Below are 18904 nucleotides of genomic sequence, written 5' to 3'. Positions count from 1 at the left end.
TCATAAATGTGAACCCTGAAAAATTCTCGGGTTCACCCCCTAGAGTGAACTTCTAGATTCACCATCCAATAGTGTTTGAATATTTGATATTTGATATTTGATATCTTTTAAAAAAGGAAATAAAATTAAATATCCAAATTAGATTATATTTTTAAAATAAAATAATAAAATACTTAAAAATAGTTACAAAAAATAAATAAATTAATATTGTTAAGTCTTCGGCAAAATACTAAACCCTATACCCTAAATCCTAAACCATAAACCCTAAACGTTAAACCTTAAACTTTGGATAAACTCTAAACCGTTGGAAAATCTTAAACCCTAAATCATACATTGAAAACTAAATTTTAATAACACTAAACCCTAAATCATAATCCCTAAACCCTAAACCCTTGGGTAAACTCTGAACCCTTGGATACATCATAAACTCTAGGGTTTAATTTATGATTTATCCGAGGGTTCAGGAAATTTATCCAAGGGTTTAGGGTTTAGTGATTAGGGTTTAGGGTTTAGTGTTATTAAGATTTAGTTTTTAATGTATGATTTAGAGTTTAAAATTTTCCAATGGTTTACGGTTTATCCAAGATTTAAGGTTTATAATTTAGAGTTTGAAGTTTAGGATTTAGGGTATATGATTTAGTATTTTGCTAACGGTTTAACAATATTTATTTATTTATTTTTTGTAACTATTTTATGTATATTTATTATTTTATTTTGAAAATATAATCTTATTTGAAAATTCAATTGTGTTTCTTTTTTTAAAAGATATCAAATATTAAATACTCAAACACTATTGGTCGGTGAATTTAGAGGTTCAGTAATTTTTCTTTAAACCCATCTTTGCTGTTGACAACAAAAGTAGCCTTTATTGTTACTGTAAATAAGAACAATCAAATAAGAACAGACAAAAGTCAATTTCTCTATTGAATTTTTAATATGTATCCCTTGCAACAATATATCCATGCTAGTGCATTCTAGAGATGAACCTATCATCAGTAGGTTTCCACTTTGCGTTCATGCATATGACTTATGGAGTGTGTACGAGTGTATAATAACTGTGTAACTATTATATATAGAAAGCATATAACAAATATTTGCACCAGAACAAACCCATGAGCTATTAGTTTTTTACTGTCAAGAAAATGAGGTATTAGTTATGCGACATGATAATTGTATATTAGTTCTAGGCTTCTATCTAGTTGTAGTTTTTAACTCATATAGCAGGGTCGAATAATGATAGATTAGTTGCTAACTTTTACAAAATTGAATAACTAATCATAAGGGTCAACGGGGTACATGTTCCATGCATTGCTGGCTTTGCCTGTTGCTCGATGATTTCAAGTAATGCTCTTTTCATGCAATCTTGATGATCTTATTTTGAATCAAGTCGCCCATAATTGTACTTTCTCTTATTCTTTTAAAACTAATCATATATTAAAAATACTAAATTTGATTAATTATTCACCAAAACTTTAGTTTTAAATTAGTAAATCTCGTTGAATCATATGAGTCGTTTGGTAATAGGTAGAAGGCAAGATGTCTCTGGTGTCCGAATTGTCAAAAATAAATTTATCACAACATTTAAGTATTTAACCAACCAGACTATTGGAATCTCTACCGTATCTCTAATAATTCCAATAGCTGGTTTACTTCATTATCCTTCCTTCGTGAATAAAATACTAAGGAAAATGTTTGGTCATTTATCTAATCATCCTACTTAGTAATTACAAGTTCATAAAAAGTATTTTTCAAAGAAAATAAAGTTAATAAAAAGTAATACTTAGCAATATCAACATCAACCGTATTTGTGGTGAATTCCTTAAAATACTTTAGATGGTGATGGGTTAAATATATACATATATAGCTTCAATCACCGTTGTAGTTGTTGAGAAGTTACTTCCAAAATTTCTTACAACTGTGATTGGCATTTATTATTACTTTTTACACTGTTGGAAAATATCGAAAATGTTTATATAAAAATTGGTCTTTAGCAAACGGATAAAAAGGCTTGACCAAGATGTTACATTTGTTCATTTGTGTTTTTTTTTAATTTTATGTATTTCATTAAATTATAGACCGGGCAGTTTCATAAATTTGAGTAAAAGTATTCAAAAAAGTTTTTTTCTCAACAGCAGAAATAGGAATAGGGGATTTAAATTTTAATTATGGCTAAACAGATTTCGAATTTTTTTATGAGATTAAAAAAATGTTGGAACACTGTAGAGTATTCCCTTTATGGCATATTACAGAATTCCTTCTTTTTTTTTTCTGAATAGCTTATCATTATTTCGTGCGTTATGAACTTTTTTTTTTGATATTCAACAGAACAAATCAAAGGGAACAAGCCAAAAAAGGTTAAATCAGATACAGTAATCAATTACTGTCGAAAATGTGAATAATACTCTAATGTACATGAAGCACGGGAGAATCTATTTTGTAAATTTATCCCATAGAGATCTAACAGAAGAAAATACACAATTAATATATGCGTGATTCAACGGTACCCTATTTAATTCATCACATGAGTTTTGCACTCTCTTGTTCTCTCTCGTTTTGTTTATGTTCCCATATTTATCCCAAAAAAGTTTATCCAATATCTTACGCAAATTATATGGAAATCAGAAAAACTACAAAGACAAAATGCTGAATGTGCGGGTAAATAAAGTTAAATGGGTACGTAAACACTTGATGTCTTTATTTCACAACTATGGGTTTGAACATCATATTGGCTCTGCCTAAATCTTTTACTATTTTCAGTTTATATATCTCTGAAACTCTAAACTATTGATTCTTCAAGGACACTGTCGTCGCCCTTACATTCATGTACAGCATTGATGAATCATACTCTTACAACAAATTTAACATGATTAATTCTTCAAAAAAGTATAAGAGTGATATGTGCTGCGACCAGTCATTCGATTCAATATAGACCTCATTTACGCACATATGTATATGTATTTATATGGTAAATTACAAATGTAATATGTTGACCGTGAATATTCGTAGAACAGAGGTTATAGAGTCTGTCAATAACTCAATATAGCATGTGGAAAGGTCAAACTGACTGACTGCAGTTTTTACAAACGTGAAATCTAAAATTTGGATGTTAAATACGACTTTTATATTTAAGAAACCTACAAAAACTCAAGTATTAATAATATTAATTTAATATCATCCAAGAGTGGTAAGTAGAGATATAATTACTGAGAAGAAGATTTGACATGACGAGCCAATGGACAAGAATGTAGTACCGTCAATCAACCTTTTACACAGTAATATAAAAATACTACTAGTATATTTTATGGTATTGGGATTTGTTTTCTGCAACATTTTCTTGTAAGCAATCGTTTTTAATGCTTTGTGTTCTGCACAGTGTTTTGCCATTGGCTCGGGACTAACATTTAATTTCTCTTGTCTTCAGCTAGATTGAATGCTTCTGATGTGTTACTAACTCATAACAAGGGGACGTGTTCAGAATTATAATAGCACTAGGATAAGATCCGCGCCTTGCGCGGGATTAAGTTATTATTTTTATTATATTTTGGAGAATGAAACAATAGTTTGGCTTCATTTGGATTACGGGTGTTCAACCCGGATATCGGGTTAGTTTCGGTTCGGTTCGGTTTTTTTCGGTATTTGGTTAGTAAAATATAACTACTATTCTAAATCAATATTTACTTTGACTTTAGTCTTTCACATACTTTTGAAAGATTTCAACTGGACGACTAAATTGATCAGCCAATCTTGTTGCTTTAAATCATTAGTGTTTATATATATATATTATTTAGTTTGAATATTTATTAAATAAAAATTCATATGCGTTATATTTTATGATCATTTGTAACTTATTATAACAAAAAAATAATCTATTGATCACAAAATTTTCAGAGTTGGAATATTCAAATTTCTAATAATATATAGACATTTTGAAAAATTCAAATATAACATATAAGAAAAAATATAAATGTTTTTATTATATATTTAATGTGATTTTTTAATATCTTTCAATAATATAAAATTAAAAAAAAGAACTAAGACACAAAAATTGTTATCAAATATTTATTATTCATAATAATTAATTTTCATATATACGTTAATCATATTAGGTAATTTCGCAGCTTCTAATTAAGGAAAGTGCAAAAAAAATTTTGGTAGATTATTTATCAATTAGATAGTTAGTTTAATAAAAAATATAATGTAAGTCAAGATGGACCAACATATTTTTCTAAGAATAGTATATTTTATATAGTCATTTATTAAATGAGAATTTATAATCATACAGTTCTATGATCATTCATATCATTTTATAACTGAATATTTAAATAATCGATAACAAAAATTTCAATGTGAAATCTTTAATAAGTTTATAATTTATAAATGTTTTTGAAAATTCATTGAAAGTTTTAATATTAAAATATTTATGTAATCTTATGGTATATAGTATAATCTATATATATATATAAATATATATGTTTTATTATTAAATGATATTTTTTACTCATATGGTTTTAAAATAATGTGTATCTTCTTATAATATTAAATAAAAGTTCATATTAATACAATTTTATGATCATTTGTAACTTATTATGACAAAAAAATAATCTATTGATCACAAAATTTTCAGAGTGGGGATATTCAAATTTCTAATAATTTATAGATGTTTTGAAAAATTCATAATATAACATATAAGAAAAATTATAAATGTTTTTATTATATATTTAATGTAATTTTTAAATATATTTTAATAATATAAAATTAAAAAAAGAACTAAGATACAAAAATTGTTATCAAATATTTATTATTCATTATAATTAATTTTCACATATACGTTAATCATATTAGGTAATTTCGTAGCTTTTATTTAAGGAAAGTGCAAAATATTTTTTGGTACGTTATTTATCAATTCGATAGTTAGTTTAATAAAAAGTGTAATATAAGTTAAGATGAACCAACCTATTTTTCTAGGAATAGTATATTTTGTATAGTTATTTATTAAATAAGAATTTATAATCATACAGTTCTATGATCGTTCATATCGTTTTATAACAAAATATTTAAATCATCGATAACAAAATTTTCAATCTGAAATCTTTAATAAATTTATAATTTATAAATGTTCTTGAAAATTCATTGAAAGTTTTAATATTAAAATATTTATGTAATCTTATGGTATATAGTGTTTAATATATATATATATATATATTTATTTATTTTATTATTAAATGATATTTTTTACTCATATGGTTTTAAAATCATGTGTATCTTCTTATAATAAAAATGTTAAACCAATTGATCATTAATTTTTAACATAATAATTTTAATAGTTTTAGTCATTTATTGTCGTTTTTAAAAATTCAAAATATAACATATACGAAAAAATCTAAATTTTATTTTTATAGCTAATTTGATTGTTTAATTTATTTTAATAATATAAAATTAAACAAAAAATGATGGAGGAGATATACATTGTTATCAAATCTTTATTATTAAACTCATTAATTGTCATATATATATTAGTCATTTATGGTAATTCCGTAGGTTTTATTTAAGGAAAGAAAATATCATATCATATCATTATATCATATAGTTTGACCAACTTATGTATCTAACAACATATAAAAATCGAATGTGGACCTACTTATTTTTCAATTGAATGTAATTGACTACCTAATTGAGTGCCACCTATGCATTGGGGCCTCTTTTAATTAATACAAAATTGAGGTTACATCTTTTCAAATGTTCCTCGATTAATATATAAGGGATTGCCAAATTTAAATTCAAATTCAGATAAATCCATTACCAGTGTTTGTATGATCTTTTTTTAGTTAGTTACTTAAAGTTCACCTCTCCAACAACCAAAAGGAGCTAATAATGTGTGTATAAATCATATGTGAAAAAGTTGTTTCACCACACGTTACTGAATGTTCTAAAACTAGTAAAGTATTTTTATAATAAAATTTTTAAAATAAGGTTACGTGGACAGTTTTATAAAATACTATTAACTATTTTGATCGCATTTGATCAATTATGTTCAGACTTTAGACAGTTTTATAAAAAAATCAACATATATTATATTAATATAAAAAAGAATAACAGAAAAAAAAATTAAATAGACACATGAGCTGGACCCACCAGCTCTCACCTTATATCAATCTCCCTCCAAACTCTTCCCCCTTCCATTAATTGCTAACTCTCTCTCAAAAGAAGAAAGCTGAGTTCAACAATGGGGAAGAAGAAGATGATGAAGCTCTCATCTCTCTTCAGAGGCGTCTCCGGTGGATTACTGGCGGTTCCTCTCTGCTACAATGCCAAGAGTCTCTCGTTCCGAGTCGGAGACGACATGATCAAGACTGTCAACTCTGTCTTCTTCGACAACGATGGAGGAGGAGGAGATGTGTTAGAAGCCGAAACGCCCGAGTCGTGGTTCACGAACTCGTCCGAGACGGCGAGTCACTCAACCGAGTCGGATCAAGACCTCGACGCTGAATCTCTCGAGATGGTTGTTAGAGGAGTCGTTAGATCGGAGCGGCTGTTCTTCGATCCGGGAGTCACCAGCTCGATCCTCGAGAAATCGAAATCGGAATGCGATTCGAAATCCAAAGCGGCGGCGGTTATATCGGAGGATCGGGATTGTAGTATCTACACGCCGCCGATCGAGGACATCAGCGTCCCGGTGGCGATGGAGTCCGACGATCCGTACGGCGATTTCCGGCGATCGATGGAGGAGATGGTGAGGAGCCACGGCGAGCTTTCCAAGGATTGGCGGAGCTTGGAGGCGATGCTCGCGTGGTACTTGAGGATGAACGGGAAGAGGAGCCACGGCGTGATCGTGAGCGCATTCGTCGATCTACTCTCGGGGCTCTCTGATTCCGGCGCCGGTGCATCGTCGGTGTCTGACTCGGCTCGTTACTCCACCGCCGTATCTTCTTTGCCGACGTCGCCGTTATGTTCATCGTCTCGAGGTCAGACGGAGATCGAAGAAGAAGAGAGACGGAGCTGTTAAAAAAACTTTTTTTTAAGATTGGTTTTTAATTTTAATCTCGTTTTTTTTTACCGGATTAACTTTTTGGACGCTGTAAAAACGTAAGTAGTCGTTAGATGAAAGCTATATTGTAGTTATAGAGCCTTTTGTTAACTTTAATATTATCGCGTGCCCTTTTGTTCGCTGCTGTGTTATAATTAATTGAGAAAATTAACTCTAATTGATTTGTGAGTTTCAGACAACAAAAAAAATCTCTAATAATTGAAACTAATTAGTGGGAATTTGATTTATAATTAGACTTATAATTTTCTAAATTTAGTGTTTTGGTTTATAGATATTCACATTCTCGTTAAAATTTAGCGCTATTGGTTTTACGATTCTATAATTCTGTACAAAATCATTTGTTATTATAATTTTTTAGATTTTAATGATTCTACAAATCTATTAAAGTAAATATTATTGGAGAGTTTAATTCTTAACATTTTAACTCACAAAACAAAATTTTGAGAATACTACATGTTTTCTTTGAATTCTTAGAATCATTACATTACTTTATTTTCATAAATTTTCACAATATACAAAATTCTCTATAATTTTTTTCAAATTTAACAAATTTCTCAACTTTTAAAATCAATAAACTCTATAGAAATCTAAGTCTCATTGACACCCTAATATTAGTTTATAACAGTTTGGTCTAGTTACTAATTTTTAGTCTTTTTGAGGTTTATATTTTCTTACAATGTAGTAATTTTCTTACAAAAACTGCCCAATGAATCATCGCTCTATACTGAAACATTTTTTTTATAATTTCATATGTACCCATCACAATTTCATTAAATGTTAGTCTATATGAAACAATTAGTTTTTACTGGATGAACACAGTGAAAAGGACAAGAGTTAAACAAAGTCGTACAAGTATTTTAAGTTCTGTTTAATTCTACTTAAGTTTGTAAATTAAATACAGGTTACATCAAATTACTCTATTTTGAAAGAACATGCTTTATTTAGAAAATCGCATCTATCTGGAAACTTTTAATTATCAAGTTTGACGTGTTATCTACATTTGATTTGACACTTACAAAAAGTATCATCACTCATATCCTATATACTAGTACTACTAAAGCTGTTTACTTTGTATTAATTACTCGTGAGGAGTCAAAATCTTAAAAAGTAATTACTCCAAAGCAGTGAGGAGTCTTGCTCCCTTGAAGACAAAGACTTCGACTCTGAACTTTACGGATCTCGCGGTAAAAAAATATGTAATCGAAATATTTATAAATATTATTTTTTACATATGAACTCTTTTTATATGATAATCTTCAAACTGATGAAATACAAAAGAAGCTAAATTTACGAGGGTGCATTAAAAGAGAATGTTGGTCTACAGTGAGTTTGAAAATGAAACAAATGAGAGTTGTGATTTGTATTTTGTATCGTGAAATGAAGGAAAGAGTAACATGACATGAGCAATGGTGGTGTGGTCACACACACATACACCCTGTGAATCCTTCCCCCAACATTATAGACCTCCTTCTCTCTTATCTCTTTCCATTTATTGCTCTACATTTAATTCGTGGACCAACCTAGACGACGACGTTAATGTCTCTTCCTTTTCTCTGATCATCATTTTATCATTTTTCTAAGTATTATGTATCGTATCATTTCCTTCCTCAATTTCATAACTTTGGTGTTTTTCTTGTAAGAAATACACCGCAAGGGTGTGGTCCTCAGATAGATGTTTTCTATACGAAATAGGAACAAAAATGGGATTATTTAGAGTATTAGAGTATAGTAACCTGTGCACACAAAAAAATAGTATATATAGTAACCTATATATGATACGGTGAAAATGGGGATTTAGAATATAGAAGACTATATATATATCAAACACCTGTAACATAACAACACAACTTTGTTATAAGATTTTTTTTTTTTTAAATGTAACATTCATACAACTAACACCAGTTTCTTTCAGAGAACATATTGTTTTTGTTTCTACTTACAAAATCACTATCCTATCATTATGTTCTTTAATATAAAAGTATAAAACAAGGGCCCAACTTGTTTGATAAAAACGAGTGTACAGTCACGAAATAATCATCTAAGTATATTACGTCAAGATCGAGACAAAACTTTTGGACACTTAGATTTGACAGAGAAGGCCCATTTGAGGAAGGTTCTTCGATCTGGCCCTACATCGGTTTACTCGGATATAGTTGAAAACAAACCAAAACCAGCACGGTTCAGCCACACAAGGATTCAGATTTCCCTAGAACTTGTGGCGCAAGGAACTACGAGAAGTAAGAAAAGAGACTAAAAACCATTTAACATCTTACAAACATTTAAGGATTTCATCAAACTCAGTGAGTGTTTTGAAGAATTTTAGACACTACAGTAACTGTGATCTTTTTTTTTTCCTGAAGAATCTCTTTTTAACTCAATGCGAGCTAGGATCTTTACCAAAACCCATCATGGCATGAGTCGCTAGCATCAAGCCTCTTCGACCCATCTCCATTACCCGACCTACTAACGGGAAGCTAACAGTGTCTCTGTTCCTGAGAGGTTTCTTGTCCCACCTTATACATTATCGACCAACAAGGAAGCAGTTAAATGAATATAGGATCTGTGAAATTTAGCGGTTTGAGAAACAAAGGGTGGAGTTATTAGTTATTACCAGTCTTCGTGTCGGACAATCTTGTCGTTCTCGAAATAGAGTTTAATGAGAGAGATCATGTGAATGTTCTTTCCCAGGAGCTTGTAGTGTTGTTTGTTGTCAATTAGTATCTGTTTTGTTCCATAAGTTGTTTCCTTTGTTTAAACGGTGAAAATACAATCATGGTATAGTGTAGCAACGAGGCTAGAATAAGGGGATTCTAACCTCTTTCTTCCCCGGTGCGATAACACTTTCCTGAATATGATATTCAACTATTTTTGACTCACCAAACACCTGTAAGGAGAGTATGATGGTGTGATTGAGTCTTTGTATAGTGATACTTCCATCATCATAGTAGTAAACATCGAAGTGAGATTTATTATATACCTTTGAGAGTGAATAAAATGCTGATTTGATTTGCTTCACCCTGAAATTATTATTTTTTAAAAGTGACAAAAAATATACAAGTGTAAACAATGATTCATTGTCAATGAATATGAAGTTGTTAGTAGGAGGAGCAACATACCCTTGAGCATGAGTTAAAGGGTCCTCAAACGAAGCATTTGGTGCATACATGTCAAAATCTTTTGCTTTTGCGCAAGACCCATACCTAAAACAATCCCGCAAGAAGAATTAAAAAAGCTCCAAAATCCAATGAGAAATGTTAATCTAAATCTCACATCGAAAATTTAGACAAATAATGTGTAATATATAATAGAATGTCTAACTCTGATTAGCACGATACTTTTTGAAGAGAACCCAAAAGTAAATTCCTGCAGTGTTGAAGTTTAAAAAAATGTCTTTCTGCTAAAAAAATGCCATGAAAGTGTATTATCATGAAAAACTACAAAACTCGAATTCATGCACAGCTACGTTTGACATGGAAAACATACCAGTGAGCTGCAATTTGCCAACAAATAAAGGAACTTGTGATGCAAGGAACAAGTAAGGAGTAAACTGAGCTAGTCTAGGATTACACAAAAACCTATCTAACAAACTAACAAACTATACGAGGATACAGATGCCATAACAGAACAGGGCTCACAAGTTGAGGATATGAGGCATGATCGTATCAGCAAATCGCCTCTGTCTCAATTCACACGCTCCTTTTCCCGCGCATTCCCACGCCGGATCCATCTCCGCTCCAGATTCATCTAACAGACAACGATAAAACATGTATGATTCATCAACAACCAGATCCAAGAAGAAGAAGATGAATAGCCTCCTCATCAACAACCATCAAAATAACAAGATCGTAAAAAAAGTGAATAAACAGATTCAGTGGTTTAATTAAACGAACCTGGATTCGGATTAGTGTGTTTCCCCATGGATGTTTCAGAGATCTTCCTTTGAAACAACAAAAAGTTTGTTGAAAAATTAGATTGAATTACGAAATTGAAGCGAGGGAAAGGAGTGATATTTGCATGGAACATGGTGTAACAACGTCCACGTGGCACAGTCTTCTCCATATGGTCTTTGTTTTTGACCGTTGATTATTCAAACCGAGAAAAAAAAATATTGATAAATTTGTGCGGTCACTGAATCGCTTTGAATGAAGTAAAAGCGAGTTTGCTTTGCATGTTGAAAACGATTAGAACGATCAATGGCCTTTGATTAATTCTTGTAGACTACTATTGTTCGTATCAAAAGAATGTGAATGTCAATGTGAGGTTTGGTTTACATCAAATTCTCTACATACGTCACTAATAAGCCTTTGGCTATCAAATGGTGGATAGATATTATTGGTCTTGAGATTTTAGAGGTTACAAATAATTTAGTAAAAAAATAATAAAAGTTTGTGTTTAATAATTTAGAAATTCTATGCGTCTTTCTTATAAATTTTCGGACTTTATTTTAATGTTTCATGTAGATATGCCCAAACTGGCTAGGCAGAGTTAAATGTTTTATTTTCAAATGTTAGTTATCTCTCATGCATGATGCTATTTCTCTATAGTTTTTACAAAGGCTGTTGTTATTTCTTAGTATTTCTCTATTATTATTAAACTCGCTCAGGCCACATACTGTTTCTACTGTACATATATGTATGTATATAGACCTCAAATATGTACCAGATGAGGTGAATGTGTAACTTTCTAGATTTCAAGCAAAAGATGAGGAATAATTGGATTTCCATATCTAGAATAAAGTACACGTTAAATTATTGGAGCTTGGTGGGTTCTTTTCCGCACCATTCACTTTAATTATAAGAAGGAAAAAAAAAATATAGCTTCTTTATGCTTACTTTTATTTTTGTTTGACATGTCCTTGTCTTAACATTATTTCAATGTTAATCTGATGACTATCTGTTATTCATTTTCATATGCTTTAAATTATTCCCACCAGTGTTACTAATCTAATACATATATAAAAACACGCAAAAAACTCTCAACTTTGCGTAAACGAAACAGGTACTCGATATTATCAAATACTTAAAGCTGTGAGGCACAGCTGCTTTATTGGTCAAGTCTGTTTTATAAACTTTAAACCTCTGAGCCATTACTGAAAAAGGCATAAAAGAAGATCTTGATTAATTTTTAATTCTCTATATTAACAACCATTCTAAGGTATATGCTCTGTCACTTTGTTAACAGCAGACAAAACATTAAACGTCATGTAACTCTTTACATATAATGTACCAAAAGAAACCAGTGTACCAATGTTGCAAATTGCATAATGTACCAAAAGAAAGCATTGTCTACAAACTCAAACCTTTTTGATTAAAGTAACCACCATATACTACAATTCCCCTATAATATAATACAATCATCTCTATTAAAAAAAAAACAATGCTTCTTGAACTGTCTCTTTACAGCTGTTTCTTCTGAACGTTCTAGACGTATATATATGTTTTCTTAAACAAAAAAAAAGTGGGGCCAATGTAATGTAAATGCCAAAATATGATCAAATATCATAATCAATGTGACAACCCAAAAACTGAAAAAAAAAACTTTATTTTATATATATAAAAAAAAAAGCACGGATGGGTTCAGGTCACTGACCCTTGACCCAAAACAAACAAAAGGGCCCAAGAGCCGTCCGTACGTCTCCATCTCCAGCCAATAAGTGTGTATGGAGAAATTCTTGGGTTCACCCAGGTTCACTAATCAATAGTGTTTGAGTATTTGATATTTGATATCTTTTAAAAAAGGAAATAAAATTGAATATCCAAATTAGATTATATTTTTAAAATAAAATAATAAAAATACATAAAAATAGTTACAAAAAATAAATTAATTAATATTGTTAAATCTTCAGCAAAATACTAAACCTTATACCCTAAATCCTAAACCCTAAACCTTAAACTTTGGATAAACTCTAAACCGTTGAAAAATCTTAAACCCTAAATCATACATTAAAAACTAAATTTTACTAACACTAAATCCTAAATCCTAATCACTAAACCCTAAACCCTTGGGTAAACCCTAAACCCTTGGGTAAACTCTGAACCCTTGGATAAATCATAAACTCTAGGGTTTAATTTTAAATATTTTTGATTTAGAGTTTATGATTTATCCAAGGGTTCAGGGTTTATCCAAGGGTTTAGGGTTTAGTGATTAGGGTTTAGGATTTAGTGTTATTAAGATTTAGTTTTTAATGTATGATTTAGGATTTAAAATTTTCTAATGGTTTACGGTTTATCCAAGATTTAAGGTTTATAATTTAGAGTTTGGAGTTTAGGATTTAGGGTATAGGATTTAGTATTTTGCTAAAAGTTTATCAATATTTATTTATTTATTTTTTGTAACTATTTTTATGTATTTTTATTGTTTTATTTCAAAAATATAATCTTATTTGGAAATTCAATTTTGTTTCCTTTTTTAAAAGATATCAAATATCAAATACTCAAACACTATTAGTTGGTGAATCTAGAGGTTCAACTAGGGGGTGAACCCAAGAATTTCTCGTGTGTATGTGTGTGTGTTTGTGTTGCCCTTTGTTCCTCAATTCTCTGCGTATTTTTTATTTTACAAACACGTTTTAATACACATTTATATACGCACACGCAGCTGTGAGCTAAAGCCAATAGAATCAATTCTCTCTTTTCTTTTTTTTTTTTTCCTTTTTATTGCTGAGAGAGAGAGAGAGAGACGATTGGTGCTATACTGCTATTAATATCTTTCCTTCGTCTACACTCTCGCCGTTTCTCTCTCTTTTTACTCCGACATTGTTCTTCCGTCACTACCTTCGCCGGAAAACCTTCACCGGAGGTCAAAGTAAGTAACTTTTTCGATTGTTGAAGAGTTATTACTAGCTTTGTTATGAATCTCTCTGCTTATTCGATTCAAAGTTCGTAGCTTTTAAGGGTTTTCTGTCGAAATTTCTGGTTTTGATTTCAATGTCGTTTTTTTGTTTTGTTTTAAGGTTGTAATGACTCTCTGCTGGTAACTGTTTCATTGCTTCGTTGTTCTTCGTCTTGAGTTCTTTTTTTTTTTGTCTTTTGTTTTGTTTTCTTTGTCGTGTGGGGTTATTACAAGACTTGTTGTCGGGATCTTAGATTGAGAGGTCACTGTTTGATAATCAAGAAGACAATTTTAGGGTTTAAAGCTCTAAACTTTGGTTTAGTGAGAGCTTTCTTTTGCTTAGTTTATCTCACAAAGTAATGATTTTTTCTTAAATTGATTGTTTGATAAGCTAAGAAGAAAACTTTAGGGTTTAAAGCTCTAAATTTTGGTCCTTGGCATAGAGTTAAGCTTCTTTAAGTTTGATGATGACTTTGTTAACTAGTACTCTCTTCTAACAAAGCTTTTGACTTTATTGATATCTTAGGGGGAATCTGTGAAGCAAATCTCATTTGAGTTTAAAAAATCATGTCAAGGCCTGGTCAGCTACCTCCTCGTTGCCCTATCCCAAAGAAGCTGTCTTTGAATCCTTATGCAGATACATTCTACTCTTCTTCTTCCCCCGTTGAATCATACATTAGCCATCATCACAAGTCTTCTTCTCCCACTCAAGATTCCACGCTCGAGGAGCAACCAGCTTGGCTTGACGAGCTGCTGGGTGACAAAACTGACTGTGGAGGTCCTTCTCCTCTGCGCCGCTCGGCTAGCGACTCGGTTGTGCTGTTGGGAGACATCTCGGCGGACTTTGCTGGTTTTAACCAAAGCGAAGAAGATGAAGAGAGTTTGACTTCTGAAGCTTGTGGGGAGTTGGAGTCGGCTTGTGTGTATGGTCCCAACTCGCCGAGAGCAAGGAACAGCTCGAGCTTCTCTGGTAGCCCTATTGCTTCTGCCTTCTCGGATTATGGTTCTCAGAAAGCTCCTCAGAACGCAGATGATACTGTGAAAGGAAGCATTTGTCATCCACATGAGGCAGATAATGCTTGCGGTTCAAATGCAAAAAGGTGAGAGAACATTAACCATTACTTTATTGTAGAGAATTTGATAAGATTTAGTCTCTTAATATCAGCTAATGTTCCTAATTTAACATGTTTCATATGGGTGAATTTTAGTTTTAGTCTCCTGAGCTCTAACGTGGTACCTCTGCATCTAGTTCTAGATCAAGATTGAGATATGACGGAAGGGGTACTTTAGTTTACACTTGGATTTGTAGTTAAAGATGGGTTTGTTCTGGCTACGCTACATTAGCAAATGTGTAGATGGCATTTAGTTTACCCTTTGTATGTATCTCCACAAGGGTGCTCTTAGAATGTTTAAACTCGGTATCGGTGCTTGTACATGATCTTGTTGCGTCATGTGTTCATTCTTTCATCTGTCTTAACTTTGCCAGGAACCCAGGACAGCGTTCAAGAGTTCGTAAGCTCCAGTACATTGCTGAACTTGAGAGGAGGGTATCCATGCTGCAGGTATAGTTTCTGCTTTCTAATTTGTGCTCTCTAAAACTCAACCGTGTTGGTTGTTTTGCCGGTGGATCATACAGTTATATGTACAAAAATAGGATACTGTATTAGATTTAGATCTCTGTGGTTGGATGAGCGAGTTATTGGTCTTACAACATAGCTAGATGCACATCCATATAACATAGTATAAAACACCTTGTAACATCGTTTTTGCAGGCGGTGGAAGCAGATTTATCAGTGAGAGTGGCTTCACTTCTTCAGACACGTGCAACACTGTCCTTGGAGAACAGCCAGATGAAGCAGCAGATGGCGATACTAAAGCAGGACAAGCTCATAAGGGAAGGTAAATAGAAAACAAAAACTTGGCATAAAACTAAACAATTTAAAGAGTATCTGAATCAAAGCTTAAGATCATCTTCTTGTAGGTGAATACCTGTTACTAAAGAAGGAAGCTCAGAGATTGAACTCCAGATTGAGAAACTTTGGGAGCAGCAACAACAATAACAGGCTGGCCAGGTCTTACTCTGCCGGTTCAAGTATAGGTCCAAGAACAGTTTCGTCACACTTGGACTGGAACTTGCTTGATCTGACCAAACTCAATCTCAACTAAAGACAAGAACCCCCTCCCTCACAAGAAGAATAAGTTAGCTTGAGGATGATGACAGTTCTATGTTTTGGAGGAAAAGGGACAAATCTTTTTCTGATTTGTATAAAAAGAATCCAACTCTCTGTGTCGAGAGTATTGGACTTGGTCTGCTTTTAGCACAAAGAATGTTATAACTTCGAGATTCTAATGTTGTAATCATAGTGTAGCTCATTATGCCGGGTTTGAAATATGAGTAGCTTTAAGGAGGGAATATTAGCAATTAACTAAATAATGTACTTTAGATAAACCAAGATTGATAAGACTTGCATGTCGTAAGAAACAGATCTTCATAACGAACCAGTTACTAAAGAAGGAAGCTCAGAGAAAACGTTTGGAATGGGGCAACATGTAAGATCATAACACAAATTTAATAAAAAGCATCATAATTGAAAACGATGCAGTCATACCTTTTGAAAAACAAGATATAATCTACAAATGCTTTTATTTAATCTCAAAAATTTCAGACTATTAATTTTAAATTGGAACTACCAAAAGATATTATTATGTGTGATATTTCGATAAATGTTTTCAACAATTCAAATAAATAATTATGAACTGTAGATTAGTCAAATGCAGAGATAGAAATTTTTTTGAAGTCATACAATTGCAAATATTCACTTCCAGAAAACTTGTGTGATATGTTAAGAAGAATATGTTAACGGACAAAATTTCTTAAAATGATCATGTAGTCATGTTTTCTACCACACGTCTTCAATGGTTTCAAACAAATAATTGAATCATGAATATCAGAGTTATCGTTGTAAAGTGTCTCAGTAATTTAGTAAATGATTAAATTAAAAAATGTGTTTGCTTTTCAATTAATTTCAAATATTAAGATGTATTTGAGGTTTTAAAATAACTTAACTAACCAGATAATAAGAAAAATCTGGTACTAATATATTTTTAATTTTATTACCACCAAACTTATAAAACAAAATATAGATTTTTAGTATTATCAATACAAGAATATAGCTAAATGCAAGAAACACATGCTTTTCTTTGACAACAATTATAATTTTTTTTCATAACAAGTCATTTTTTAAAATGTGGTGTATTTATTTTTATAAAATGAGTGGGGGATCTAGCTCGCCCCTTCTTAGAGTCGACAACCTCTCAAGTTCATAGATTCCTCTGCCTCCAACCTCCTTTGGCGATTTATATTCAACTATGTAAACATTTCTTCTAAATGTGTTGTTTTTCTACTATTATGTATTCATCAGCACCAAATGTAGACGAGAAAAAAAACATTAATAAAGGCTAAGCAAAGCCACCAATAATTTTTATATAAACCAATGTTTAAGCAAATAAATCTAAAAGCCATTCTCGTTAGTATGTATAAAATTAAATTAATAAAAAAAATGATCATGTCCGTATAACGCCAGAACGCAAGAAAAGGTATGAACTGGGAACAGTAAGCACAGGACTAGACCACTCAACCTTTCCCCAAACATGACCATTTTTCCGCTTTTCAAACGCAACCAAAGCACAACAAATAGTCCTTTCCCCGCAATTACCACGAAGAGGTGCAAACTTGTCCCACAAGATTAAAAGCTTCCCACAGAATTGAACCGTTTCAATCAAACCACCGCGACGACAACTCTTATTGAACGAAGACAACCCCTTGACATGTTTCCACTCTTTACACTCTTTGTCATACCACATGCAACTTTCCCTACGACAAGAGTAATATAAACTACCTACCCAACACATACTGTCACCCTCGAGCCGTTTCCCTATAGCCTCCCACTTACGCGTTTTCGGATCGTAGACAGAGTCTTCCTCCCCCTCGTTACTCGTAACGTAAACCTTCCCTCCTATAATCTCTAGTTTTTTAATCACTGAAGAGAACCGAAGCTCGTCTCCAGGGTCAGGTAAAGTCTCCCAGGTTCGAGTCTTTGTATCGAAAACCTCTCCCCAGCAGCTTTTCGCGGCGGCCTCGCAGCAACCTCCAACCACGTATATCTTCCCGTCGAGTACGCACGCAGCTGGATTCACTCGAGCTACAGTCATGTTAGGTGCGTTACTCCACAAAATGTTCTCTCTGTTGCGGACTAACATGACTTGGGACGGAGGGTAACCTTGCCTGAGCGCGTAGACATCTGAACCAACCGCGAGAATTAACAGTGGTACTTGAGGAGCCTAGGAAGAAGACGGCACTTGCACAAATGTAGCTTTCTTCTTCTCGGGTTGCACCCAGAGGGTGAACCACGAGGGACGAGGACGGTCGGGAAGCTGTAAACATATGGAAAAGAACGGTTCTTGTGTTTTGTGGTGAAACCGTGCGTGGCCGAGCTCGGTGGATAAGATGAGAGAGCGGAAGGTCTTGGAGACTAGAGAGAGAGTTTATGGTAGTACGACCTCGATATGCGAGCTAAGCAGTGTAGAATTATGACATCTGGAAGCGACAAAAACGACGGTGGAGATGGATACGGTTTCCACTTTTTCCACGGTGGTTCGACTTCCGCAGAAGCGGCTGCTTGAACCGAAGATTGTAGCATTACGGTAGGTTAACAACTTAAGTGTAAGATTGTAGCATTAGGGTATACACACGATAAGGTTAACAACTTAAGTGTATAAAATACCTTTGTTTTCATATATTGAAAACTCACCCCTTTATTTTGATTAATTTCTACTCGATCGGATTTAGAAAACTTTTTTTTTTTTTGAACACAACCATATCATATATTAAAAACTTGCATCTGCTTCAACTGCTGTTGCTGCGTAATAGCCAGACTTGGCTGAGTACATCCCTGATTTGGAAGCCAACCACATGTAGGAATCTGTCGCTCCTGTAACACTCGGTTTGATAAGCAAAATCTCTGGTAA

At 32.4% G+C, this 18904-nt stretch overlaps 3 protein-coding genes and 1 pseudogene across 3 annotated transcripts; 2 read left to right on the top strand and 2 right to left on the bottom strand.

Moving 5' to 3' along the window:
- The first annotated feature begins 6165 nt into the window (after positions 1-6165).
- On the top strand, positions 6166-7202 carry LOC106433103 (transcription repressor OFP13). The gene has a single exon (XM_013873945.3). It carries the CDS (start codon positions 6224-6226, stop codon positions 7001-7003), a length of 780 nt encoding a protein of 259 aa, XP_013729399.1. The 5' UTR covers positions 6166-6223; the 3' UTR covers positions 7004-7202.
- Positions 7203-9300: 2098 nt separating this feature from the next.
- On the bottom strand, positions 9301-11095 carry LOC106433106. The gene is made up of 7 exons (XM_013873949.3): positions 10936-11095; positions 10681-10789; positions 10162-10245; positions 10023-10062; positions 9861-9929; positions 9657-9766; positions 9301-9558 (listed from the first exon to the last, which is right to left on the bottom strand). Exons 1-7 carry the CDS (start codon positions 11066-11068, stop codon positions 9420-9422), a joined length of 684 nt encoding a protein of 227 aa, XP_013729403.2. The 5' UTR covers positions 11069-11095; the 3' UTR covers positions 9301-9419.
- Positions 11096-13644: 2549 nt separating this feature from the next.
- LOC106433094 (basic leucine zipper 2) lies at positions 13645-16289 on the top strand. Its single transcript, XM_013873940.3, has 5 exons — positions 13645-13849; positions 14403-14976; positions 15363-15438; positions 15649-15775; positions 15858-16289. Exons 2-5 carry the CDS (start codon positions 14444-14446, stop codon positions 16040-16042), a joined length of 921 nt encoding a protein of 306 aa, XP_013729394.2. The 5' UTR covers positions 13645-13849; positions 14403-14443; the 3' UTR covers positions 16043-16289.
- A 1151-nt stretch (positions 16290-17440) lies between these two features.
- Positions 17441-18576, bottom strand: LOC106433098 (annotated as a pseudogene).
- Positions 18577-18904: the final 328 nt, after the last annotated feature.

This window comes from Brassica napus, chromosome C9 (genome assembly GCF_020379485.1).
Source record: "Brassica napus cultivar Da-Ae chromosome C9, Da-Ae, whole genome shotgun sequence".
Taxonomy (NCBI): Eukaryota; Viridiplantae; Streptophyta; class Magnoliopsida; order Brassicales; family Brassicaceae; genus Brassica; species Brassica napus.
The sequence above is the reverse complement of the archived record's forward strand: the minus strand, read 5'-3'. Positions and strand labels throughout refer to the sequence as shown.